Source organism: Labrus mixtus, chromosome 2, assembly GCF_963584025.1.
Source record: "Labrus mixtus chromosome 2, fLabMix1.1, whole genome shotgun sequence".
Taxonomy (NCBI): Eukaryota; Metazoa; Chordata; class Actinopteri; order Labriformes; family Labridae; genus Labrus; species Labrus mixtus.
In genome coordinates this window covers 18,346,823-18,359,268 of record NC_083613.1, presented here as the reverse complement: position 1 = coordinate 18,359,268, position 12,446 = coordinate 18,346,823, and the positions used below count along the sequence as shown (strand labels likewise).

Sequence of the window (12,446 nt, the reverse complement as noted above, 5' to 3'; positions counted from 1 at the left end):
TGTGTGTGTGTGTGTGTGTGTGTGTGTGTGTGTGTGTGTGTGTGTGTGTGTGTGTGTGTGTGTAGGGAGAGAGAGGGAAAGAGGGAGGGAGAGATGTATCTGTTCAGTAGGGTAGGTTAGTTCCTCCTCTCCGTCTTACACCAGCAGTCTGTTACTTTCTTCTCCTTGGCTGAAGTGAAACTCCAGCAGCAGGTAAGAAAAGCGACCAGACACTCAGACACGATGTGACATCGCCTCTATGACAATCCGTCTAGCAGTCGACTCTGCATAACAATCCTCTGGAGCTTTAAAAAAGAAAAAGACGGTAGGTCTAGTAGAACTATAAGAAATCCAGCAGCGCGTTTGCGTGCTTGCAGGGGCGTGCAGGCAGCATTGAAGAAGTTATTCACAAAGTCGCCAACTCAGCAGCTGTTTTATCTTTCTAGAAAAGTTATCCCTTTTACATCATCGTGCGCGTCTCCTGGCACGCCGGCTCGCTGACGGTTCTTGATGTGCACGAGGTTCGTGCGTGTGTGCGCGTGCACGCGACGTGTGTGTGTGTGTGTGTGTGTGTGTGTGTATGTGTGTGTGTTGCGTTTTGAGTTGTATGTGAATGTGTGGTTTATCCGTACTGCAGTTGCATGCCAAACTGATGCTCTGGCTTTGTAGACGTGGCTCCTGCAATGAATTCGTTACGGGTGCTTTGCGTGTGTGTTGTGGTTGGTTTAAAGCAGTGTGTGTTCGCTTCATTAGCGTTGGCATCATGATCATGATGCAGATTGTGCACACAGCTCCGGGGGTCGTCATGATTGGTGGGTGTGGAAGGTCGACAGTTGATGGGGTAACATGAGGTTAATGTAGATTGTTGGAGCTGGTTATGGCACGTGCAGCTCCTGTTTCGCTATGGTGTCAGGTTAATAGGCTACGAGGTTAACTGAAGGTGAAAGATCAGAAGGTTTATGGAATATGTCCTTACTCAGGGTTGGATATAGTTTAGTGGTGCATGGTCCAATATATTTTTAATATTTGCTGTTAGATGGCATCTAACAACAAGTTTTAAGCGTGTAACTTTCTCCCCTGCAGAACAAGTTCACATCTGACCTAATGTGTTAAGAGTGATGCATGGTCTGTGAAGGGTGATCCATGGTCTGTGAAGAGTGATGCATGGTCTGTAAAGAGTGATGTATTGTCTGTGAGGTGAAAACTGAATGTTTTACATCATTTTCATAACATGAGAGAAGACAGATTGCAAATAGGCTAAGATATCAGTGTTTTTGAATTTTACATGATCAGTCCATAGGGAAAAAGTTCAAATATTTGATGAGGAGTTGTTTCACAACAGCAGAGACAATTAAAGTAATCACATGGAAGTAGGTTTTTGTTTTTTTTTACAGTTTTTTACCATTTCAAAGACAAAAATTGGTGCTTTGAGTTTGGCATTTAGCAATTTGACTTTTTTTTCATACAGATGTGAATATATTCAAACAAGAGGGTGGATACCCAAGAGGTGAAGTTCAGTGACCTAAAGTGACCCATAGCAGTCAGACAGTTGTCGCAACCTGTTACTCAAAGCCAACACAACCCAAAGTAAGCATAAACAAACAGTTGAGATTAAAATAAAAAAACATGCCTATACGCTTGGTATGAATGTTAAAACCAGCTACAGAGACCACAACTGTAGTTTTTACCAAGCTGAAATCATGTTTATTACTACTGTGAGGAACTTTCATTTGGGGTAAATATTGCACCCCTGTGAACAAAGTTGTAGGCTACTTGTAATATCTTTGCAGGGCTTAGGTTTTTCTGACATGTTAGCCTGCTTCATTTTAAATGTCTTACTTGCAGCTCTCCGTAAAACTACAAAGTGTAAGTCTGCAGCATGCTGTGTTTTGTCCAAGTGGCAACCTCTGCACTTGAGAGATGAAGCCAATGCGAAAGTGCAAAATCCTGCAGCCACTTGAGGTTGGCTCAAGGAACAAAGGAAGTCACATACACACCACAGCCCAAAAAAAAAAAAAAAATTAACAGCAGAAATAACCATGTTTACAGCCTGGTACAAAAACAAACGAAATAGGTCTGATTAGTTATTGTCATCATGGGCACACACTGTATGGGTTGCACACTTTTTTATATATATATATATATATGTTGCTGGCATACAACTTATCATGAGTATGTGAAGAAGGTATAAGAAAAGGTCAAAACTAAAATGAATTGTGAATGTATGCGACTGACTATGGACATGTTCTGCTACATTTGTCTGCCTGTGACAACCAGATTCAGACAACACCTAGTGTGTTTATACTTTACTGTCAGTAGTCAGATAATATTATGTGGCAGAGCTCCAAGTTTTATTTTCTCACAGTCAGGCTTTATCCATTATTTTGAATCCAGTTAACAGTCCTTCGTAACTGTAAAAGCTCTTGGGAATCCCTCTGTTATCCCTCTCATCTGTCTCTCCCTTGTTTATGTTTTACTAGTTTTCTCTCTTATCCATCCTTTTTGTTTTTTGTTTGTCCCTCTCAATCCTTCTTTCCAGAGGATTTGTGATACACGTGTGGATTTCAGAGGCTCAGTGTTGAGATGGATTGCAGGAAGGCAGAAAAGGCGGGGGAGATGAGACTGAAAAAGGGGAAACTGAGAAATGGGAGACAACAAAACGAGGGTTTACTTAAGCTCATTGTTTTGATCCCTGAATTCCATTTTTATCAACTTTCCCACCACATTCAGGCACTGTTTTAGCAAATATACGCTCTGCTAAACTTGTTGTCTTGTCTTGTATACCACTTCCCAAACACCAGATGGAACACTAGTGCACAGTGAAGCCAGGAGGAAATGACTTAAACATTTGAAGACTAAAACAGAGCCCCCATCTCACAATTATTTTTTACCAAACATTTTAATTTAAAAATCTTAGATAGCAAAGCCTAAGTACTTTTTGAACCAGTTGGGTTTATTTCACATCAGGGTCTTGAGTTCAATGTTCCAGGTTTAGGAGGTTCCAACCCTCAGGGATAATCCTAGAAACATATGCACTCAGTTTACCATAAGTGATTCTGGGTAACGGCATCAAACGAGGGCCATATGTTCTTTGTTACATGATGTAACACACAGAACTGCTCTAAATGCCTTTGAACCTCAGGTTGTTGGTCTTATTTGGATCATTTCAAGTTTAAGTGTGAATCTGACTGAAATTAGTCCGGTGTCTTTTGTAAAGTTTGAATGTCTTTCTTTCTTGCTTCTTTTTTGTTATGTTGCAGATTTGTGGGTCAAAGAGAACTATTTGATGGGAATTTCTGCATGTGGTTATAAGAAGAAGGGTAACAGGTTTAGTGGCACGTGTTGTCCTTGGAAATGTGTGCAAAAATTGCTTTCATCATGTGCAGTGAATCTAATCACAGCTGATGTTTTCTCATCAAATTGAGTCCATGTGTGCATGTGTGTGCGTATGCAAGGCCACATAACTCCCTTCATCTTATTTTTCCAAATCTATAGCTTCTCTCCTGGGCTTATATTTCTAAATCCAAGTGCTCTGAATCCAATATGAGAACTTCAAGGTCAGAAGACAATCAGTCATCTGCAGCTCTTACCTTCATACTGCTTATTCTTTGTCCTTGGAAGTGAAAAGGAAAATTCTTTGTCACATATGTTTCTACATCAGCTATCATTTGCCCTGTCTTGTCTCATTAGTGGTTTCCTATTTTTCCTGCCAATGAGAAAATATGGAGGATTTACAGTACATTCATTTAAGATAAATATTTTGATATCCAGCTAACAAGTTGTGAACACTGGCCCATATGTAGCTGCGCCATTTACAAAAAGGGTCTCTTCTTTGTACGTCATTTAAGAAAGGACTTCTTGTTGTTTAACTGTTGAACATTTGTGAATCCAGAAAGACTATTGTGCTTGTTGATTCTGAAGTGCTGCCAAAAAAGCCATGTGACTGATTATTGTATGTAATTCAACTCTTGAGAAGAAAGCTCTCCAACTTTTCACAGAAATGTCTTAACATTGGGCCAGTTATCCACAGGAATTTGAAAAGTACACCACCAGTTAAAACCCAAAAATGTCAGGTTTGGTTTGATGGTTTTTCAGTGTTCAGCTGAACTTGTTTGACTCCATAAAAGTTCCTCTGGACAGTGGGGCAAGCAGAAGCCTCAATATAAAACAGTATGTAGCCTATCCTGAATTACAAGGATCCCCAAGTATCCTAACTTTCCTAGGGATGTTTCTTGTGACTAATTTCGCTGTTGATTTAACGAAAATGTTAATACAGACTAGTCGACTAGTCTGAAGGTAATTATCACAGCATCTGCAGAAAAACAATGTCATATAGGTTTGCTGAGTGTGACTTGCTTGTTCGCACCACCAGCCTCTGGTCCTCCTTGCAGGTTGACGTCTACATTAGTGTGCTGGTTACACATTGCTCTGGTCAAGCTGGTATGCCGGTGGTGGAACCTAACAAGCCTTCATACAATTTTATCCCCATTTTCTAGATCATATTTCTTCCAAACACTCTACAAGATGCCATTAGCATTATGGCAGTGGCCATTAACTGGAGCTACTGCCCTTGCTAAGGCCAGGCGGCTGTGTTACAGCTTCCAAACAACCTTTGAACAGCATTGCAGGGTCTTAATTCATAAGAAATATAAATTATTAGTTTAAATGACTAGTATTTCTGATACTGGCTAGTGAGGGTGATGAGTGTTAAATTGTTTAGTCGCCTAATTGCACAGATCCCTAAACCATACATTTCTAACTTTAATATGAATACAATATTCTGAAAAATAATCACTTCTCTAAAAAAATGTTTTTCCACTCTCTTTCCTTATACTCTCTGCTTAATTTGACCCTCAGGTTGTGCAGCCATGTTGGCCGTGTGTTTAAGGCTGCTTTTGCTCCTCACCCTGGTCAGCGCTGTACCCTCCCCTTCCAGACCTCCATCCAGACTCTGCAGACGATGCTGCGACCACCATGAGCCACCAGCAGCTTCTACTCAATATCAGATGCCTGAGGTCCGCACTGTCATCAATATGACCATCCTCAAAGGTACCACAACATGAAAAGCTTCTTTTAACTACTTAACTTGAAACTGGTTGGTGCTTGGATGTTTGGCAGCGCCACCATCTTTTGTTTTTCTGGCTTAATATAACTTTCTTCTGTTTAATCAGAAGATTAATCAGCCACTTTGTTGTAATGAGGCAGAGTTAGTAGTGTTACTATGCCTTGAAAATTTGTTGGAATTTATACTGAAATTAGACTGTAAAGTTGGACATTAAACCTCAAAGCACAAAAATAGAAATCAACCCAGGTCCAGCATTTTTTTAAAGAACTGCCAAGTCAAACAGACTTAATAGCTTTTGACAATGAATGTCAAAGGAAATGCTTATCAACATACTAATAAGCCAATTGATAAAAAAAAAAAACAGTTAATAACATTATTTTTCATGTATTAGAGTGGAGAAATTCAAAACAGACTTGCCTTACTATTGAAGCCCAGTGTGCACCGGTGATTTCAGGCCGATTTAGACCCAATATTGAGTTGTATGACTCAGTTTGAAGTCGGGCTGATATTGGACATTATCAGTGGTGCAGCACGACAGCCAGCCACGCCCCACGGCCAAATCAGGTGCTTCTGAGAGGTTGGACAAATTTCTGACATGTTTCATATGTCCACCACAACTTTTCTTCAATCGTACAGTGTACGCCGGGCTTTAGCTTGACTTGATTCTGGGTGTCTTCATGGGTTCAAAATTTCACACTCGATCTGTAATAGATCTGTTGAGAACCTATAGAAACAATTTATGGTTCATGAGTAATCAGAAAAAGAGACCAAATTTAAAAGCAATCTTTTGATAGTTGGACCTGGTTTAAAAAGCTATTTAAAGGTGCTCTCTTCATAATAATTAGACCCCATAGTCAAATCTACTTTCTAGGGCTGCATGGGGACTCAATTGGATGCCCAAAGCTCAATTTACTATTGTTTTTATGGTTTTATTGAAATTGTAGCACTTTGAGATTTTTGTTTGAATGTAAACTGTGTTATAAATAAAAATAAATATTATTATTATTAATGTTGACCTCATACTGAGTGTGTAGGGAAAAGTAGTAATACATGTATTTTTTCACTTCTTCCTTAGGCTTCAACTGTAGTCATGATCACACGAGATGTATCTAGAGATCATAATGGACTTATACTATTAATGCAAATTTATCAGGATTTTCCCAATCCACATGCAAATTAACATGGAGCCTCATTCACCTTCATTAACCCTTAATACATTCAGTGGTGATAAAGAACTGTGGTGCACACTCACAGCAGAGAAAGGGACACCTGAGCTCAAAGTAGTGGGTCATTGATGACTATAGTGATGAAGTCATATAAAAGTTAGTGTGATTATGAGCCTGATATTCCTCTACAATTCTCTGGATTATCAGGGAAATATAAGAACTGTACTGCTGACTCAAGTCCTCGTTCACAATATAACCTACATGAAAAGACAAAAGATCAGGGTCAAACTGATGAATTGCTTGTGGGTCACATCTCCCGATAGAGTCATTTACGACATGTGGGGATGTAGTTGCCTTATGGGTCTTTCCCCTTACCTAAAACCTGCTTCAATAGAAAGGCAATAATTAGACAGAATTGTGATTCATAACAAGGCATACTCAAGCCCTCAGCTTTAGAAAACTAGTGGACCCCTGAAGCCCTTGTTACACATTACCGACTCACCACAGGCCTCGTCATAGTCATTCTGTGACCATGTTGTAGCAGTGTAATAGTGTTTGCGCATTTTTGTGGCATTAATGGAATGTCCAAATGTTTGTGAAAGCCTGGGGGCAATGCAAGAGAGTTAGGAAAACATGACAAGAGAAAAAGTGACTAAATACAAGGATTTCCCAGTATCACATAATCCTAGCTGGAGAGGGATTTGTCAGAACATGTGTGTCTAATATCAGAGCCTTGGCAGCTAACTCACCCAGATCAATCCAAATGATATGTCATCACTCTTCAGTTTTATCTGCTGGTTGTATGAGAACTGGACATGCCAAGTTTCTTCTGACCCATGATCAACCCCCAACCCATTCCAACTGCTGAAACACAAAAAGAAAAATCTTTTTCTGGTCTCTCTCACACCCGTCCAGAAACAATGCATGGAAACACAGGCACTAAACACTTTTTTATTCTGCAGCAGAACCCTTTACTTTTGAACAGAACAAATTCAAACAACATTTTTAGATGCTTGAACCAGTTAAATGTGTGCTCCGTGTTCACCTCAGTAGCTTAGAGCCCTGCTGGCATTTTTTTTACCCCTAAAAAACTCCTTGTCAGGGTGTAGTACTTTCCAAATGAACAGGACTTTTCACACTGGCACATGGCCAATGGCCAAGCTGAAAACTTGCAGCATTTTATTTCACCCATCTATAAAAAAAAATCTTCAGCCAAGGACTATTTTTTTTTGTTTGGACACTTATTACCTAGACAAAAAAAACCTTTGGTTCCTTAAAAAGTATTTCCTGTAACTAATAGTTAAAACAGGATAGAAAATACTTGGTATACTTTTGCACACAAAGGAAGAAATCTGAACTTGACTTGTATGTGCAATACAGTATACCATTTAAAAACACAAGGTAACACACTAAATCATTAAACACCCCCTGTAAAACCTGCAGTTCTTTCCATTAGGACAGTATACTAACTGGACAGTATTGAAAAAAACACTGATTGACATGCAGATGTATAAGTTGAAGCAGGGACTTAATGCTTAAACTATATTTACATTTGTATTCAGCATGATGATTCAAAACCAAAGGTGGTAGTCCAAAAGGTGCCTCGCGCTTTGGTCCCATTTATCACTGGTGGGAAATCACTATGGGATCCCATTTTATCTGCAAGCAAAAAACCTTTGTTCAAGATGTTTTATCTTTGATGGAAAGGATTTAATAACAGTTTTTAGGTCCTGTCGACAACTCAAGCTGAGTAGCTGCATTTAATATCTTTTCTGTCCAAATGAGGCAACACAACAGAACACAGAGGCACTTAATGAGGTCTCATCACGTACATTTACCATGGCACTTGACTTGCTTATGCAGCAGACAACACCCATACACACACTTTTCTTCACTGTGTTTCTCTGATTCACTGACAGCTGACATGAAAACAATAAACCCAGCTTTGATTGTGTGTGTGGTTGGATGTGTTCCTGCTAAGCTGAAGTGATTGGATTTACAGAGCGTGACCCACAATCAGTACGCCAGCCAATCTCCTCTTTAGAGAGCAGTTGGCCAACAGCTAAAAAGAAGGTGGAAAACATCTCAGCCGTGGAAACAGATGATTCTGATCTTACTTTTTTTTTTTCGTTTTTTTTAACCAGACCGTAAACTGTTAATTTCTGCTGTAAAAATGTGCTTTATTGAATGGGTGTGTATGTTACTTCCGGTGCTTTTGTAACCAGCCTCAAGTGGACATTTGATGAACTGCAGGTTTTTGTACTTCCGTGTTGGCTTCATTTTCTCTTACATTAAATACATTATATTGGCCTCTGGTGTCTGATATTGCAACATGTAATGGTCTGGTCTCGCATATTGTTTAGTTTGTAGTACTGTATTCACTGAGTCTTGTTTAGTGTCTTTTGCTGTTTAACTAATGTAGAGTTCCCCTTATTTTCAGTAAGCAGAGAAGATGCAGTGTGAAAGTGCGGAAAATCACCAGCTCAGTTAAAAGAAGACAGGGAAGGCTGAGGGAAACCCGGAAGAGTAACTCACAATGTTCCCTCTCTATGCACACACATCACAGTGAAATATCTGTCAGTGTTTTATGTCTTTAAAAAGGAGATATTTTGCTATATTTAAAAAGAAAGAAGGCTCAGGATATCACCTGGACATGAGGTTTGTCTTGATGTTAAGATAAAGAAAAGAACATATAAGGTCATCTAGTGTAGAGGTGTTGCTAAGCTGCAGCTTGTGGAAACTGCTATAACTCCCCACAGAGCTCTTTGTGTGGACACTGGTCACAGCTGGGTGGATCATGAACAGACTGAGCATCTGTGTAGACTAGAGAATCACTGGTATTTACCTCAGGTCTGCTGGAAGTGTTGGTCATGCTGCGCGAGGGCAGCGCGGCAGCTTCTTCCTGTGTGGTTAAACCAACCCAGAGGTGTTTAACTCAGAACTGCTTTTGGACATGCAAGAGATATCATGCAAAAAAACAGACAGCTTTCCAAATAACCATTTTACGATGGCAGGTATACGATGAGCAGCAATAGGACATTAACGATTTTCAAAGTTTACTATCAAGTAGTTTTAAAATCCAGACAGAGTTGGGTTGTTTGGGAGCAAACACAATGTGAGAAAGCAGGATACAAACAAGAATGGAGACACTGAGGAGTAACGTATCCAAATAGTAATTTTAGCAATATAATGTAGAAAAGATATACATATTTGACGAGTTCCTACTTGTTTATAAAAAGTTCAAAGATGAAATACAAGTAAGTTATAACTCTGCATTAAATATTCCTGGTATTTGAAGACAGCTCACATTTTCAGACCCACGCACACACACCCTACACATTCCTGATAGAACATCTTGTCTTGCAGTCTAAAGGAGCAAAGCATCAAAGCATAAGCACCGGTTTAACTAAATTGCTAGAGATTTATTAGAAGGTAGAAGGTTTTGGAATGGCTGACGTGAAAAGCCTGTCTCGAATTCATGTCCTTGTCTGGATTTGTAACTGTTATGAAAGAAGAAGAAAAAAAAGCCTAATGGCATTGTGTGCATGTCAAGCTGAAAGGTCTGTGTTTCAGCAAAGGCTGTAATCACATCTTGTACTTGTTTTTCAGTGCAAGCTGAACTTTGGTAAATGGTTCACCTCTATAAATCAGGAGCAGACTCCATGTTTTTATAAACTTTTCTTGTAGGTGAAAATAATCTTACCTGAACCAGCTTGACTATTAATGGGTACAATAGTGACTAATTTCCAACTGAACAGACAGAGAGAGGATAGAAGTGTTATTTTCTATCGCATCTGTGACAAAACTTTTACATTTTGGATACATTGTTGTTTTAAGCTGGGGTAAAAGGTCTTCATTAAAAATATTTAACAATTAAGTCAAATTATTTGGTATTAACTGTATATCATTTTTAAGTAAAAGCAGTTGTTCAGCAAAAGTTGAGTGGGGGAAAGACTCTTTGACATCTGATACTCTTGCAATGTGCCACATGCCAAAGGGATTTAGAGATTACTCATTAAGTCTTTAATGGTGCGTTGTATTGTTGATGTTGTAGGTTATTTGTTTGATGAAAAGTCCTGTCATGAAATGTGAACCCTATAACTGTAAAAACTTTGCAAATTAGCTATAGCTACAGCATGAAGTTTCCCTGCATCGGGAAAATACACTTTTTGAAGAGACCAGTGTGTTTCCACTGCAGGGACCAAAATGGGTTCCTACAAAAGGTCTTAACTCCTAGGATGTTTTTTTTTTTTTTATACTTTTATTCACCAAAACATGCATACACACATAGGGTGGTACTTTCAAAGATACGGGGACTTTGGGGAGAGCCCTGCAGCACTAACAGTACTGATAGAGTACAGTTATTGCGTTTTACATATTTCCTATTTCTTTCATCTACACGGTTCTTGGGACGTCGGTGGAAATAGACAGAAATGGGCTTAGGGAACCTTTTTAGTTTTCTTCTGGTTCTTGAGAACTGTACTTCAGTATCCATACTTAGTTACATTACTGATTAGTTAAACAAAAGAGACAACTTACCCAGGGGAAAAGGTACTTTTGAGAAACATGGGTTGTTATCCCTACACCCTTACATTATGATGATCCTTGCAGTGCTTGACATTTTTAATTGGCCAAGGTCAGCAGTGGCTTTTTCACATTCCAACTAATTTGCTTAATCTACATTGGCATTATTTCTTGGGCAAAAAACTCACATAACATTTTAACCTTACCTGATGAGAAGCTCTGGGACTAGAAGTCTTTGGAACTTTTTTATTCAAGCTGTAGATTTCTGTTCATCTGAAGTGAAACGTAGTATAAGTAGGAAGAAGCATGAAGTGTACAGTACTCCAGTACTCTATTTTAGTGTTCATACTGAGTATCTTCTGGATTATGTGTTTTTTTTTCACTCAGGTGACAAAGGAGACAAAGGCGACAAGGGTACACCTGGCAAGCCAGGTATAGAAGGTCATCCAGGCATTCGAGGCCCCGTGGGCCCTACAGGCAGCAAAGGCCAGGCGGGCATTCCTGGAGATGCCTGCAAGATCCCTCACTCTTCCTTCTCGGTGGGCCGTCGCAAGTCCCTGCACAGCGTGGACTACTACCAGGCGCTGGTGTTCGACACTGTGTTCGTCAACATCCATGAGCACTTCAACATGTTCAAGGGAAAGTTCTACTGCTACGTGCCCGGGATCTACTTCTTCAATGTGAACATCCACACCTGGAACTTTAAGGAGACCTACCTCCACCTCATGCACAACACCAAGGAGCAGGTCATTCTGTACGCTCAGCCCAGCGAGAGGTCCATCATGCAGAGCCAGAGTGTCATGCTCAATCTGGCTCTGAATGATGAGGTCTGGGTTCGACTCTACAAGAGGGAGCGGGAGAATGCTGTTTATAGTGACGATGTGGATGTTTACATCACCTTTAACGGATACCTGGTGGCGCCTGGCGTTCAGTAAAACGGAAGCAAGAGAGTAACAGAATCTCTGGTATTATCTGGACTTTTTGCCATGGATACTGCTTAATGCAAAGAAATGAGAGCCAAAAAGAGGACATTGCAAGTTTGGTGCTTATCAAATATTCCTTTTAGACTTGAGAGGAACAAACTGTGCTTTTTTAATGAGGCTTTTAGAATACAAAGGCACAGTTAACAAGAAACGTAGCACAACATGAATAGGGAATGTAGAATTACTTTCTGAATAACAAAGGAAAGGCATATTTCCTTCTTCTTCGCTGTGCTATTTTTTCTTCTTGGATCACTTTTTTTCAGGGACTTTGTGTATGAATGCAAGTTGTATCAGGAATCTTAAATCTGTGCAATCAGTTGTGTATTTGTGCCATGGTGCTTTTTAGAGAAAACTTTCTGTTTCATTAAAATGCATTTTTCACAGCCTGTTTATTGAACCTTTAACAAATGTTTTCTTTGTGCCTCTCAGAAGAACACAACAAGTCCGCTGTGGCGGTAATGCAACAACATGATGGATGCCAAATGCAATTAAACAGGAAGAAGAAGTTAATGTCCCACCTCTGATGGTGACTGCTCAAGTTGTCTTTAAGATATTTACTTCTGAACAATGTTGTGCCTTACACAATGATGTTACACGTAAATATATTTTGCAAATGCAAAGACTCTTTGCACCTAGCATGTCATCTGATTGTAAGATGACAAAGCTGCTAAACTGGTTAAAAAAATGAAATCTTAAAATCAAATATTTTCTCCTCCAGCTATCAAATCA

General features: G+C 39.5%; 1 protein-coding gene across 1 annotated transcript; it reads left to right on the top strand.

Annotated features, from left to right (window-relative positions):
* Nucleotides 1–57: 57 nt before the first annotated feature.
* On the top strand, nucleotides 58–12,114 carry c1qtnf6b (C1q and TNF related 6b). The gene is made up of 3 exons (XM_061054097.1): nucleotides 58–192; nucleotides 4,837–5,028; nucleotides 11,122–12,114. The coding sequence occupies exons 2-3, from the start codon at nucleotides 4,848–4,850 to the stop codon at nucleotides 11,667–11,669; spliced, it is 729 nt and encodes a 242-aa protein (XP_060910080.1). The 5' UTR covers nucleotides 58–192; nucleotides 4,837–4,847; the 3' UTR covers nucleotides 11,670–12,114.
* Nucleotides 12,115–12,446: the final 332 nt, after the last annotated feature.

Excerpts from the sequence above, each read along its gene's own strand:
- c1qtnf6b (XM_061054097.1), top strand. The coding sequence starts at position 4,848 with ATGTTGGCCGTGTGTTTAAGGCTGCTTTTGCTCCTCACCCTGGTCAGC. Across the intron at positions 5,029-11,121 it reads CAATATGACCATCCTCAAAG|GTGACAAAGGAGACAAAGGC; the intron begins GTACCACAACAT and ends TTTTTCACTCAG.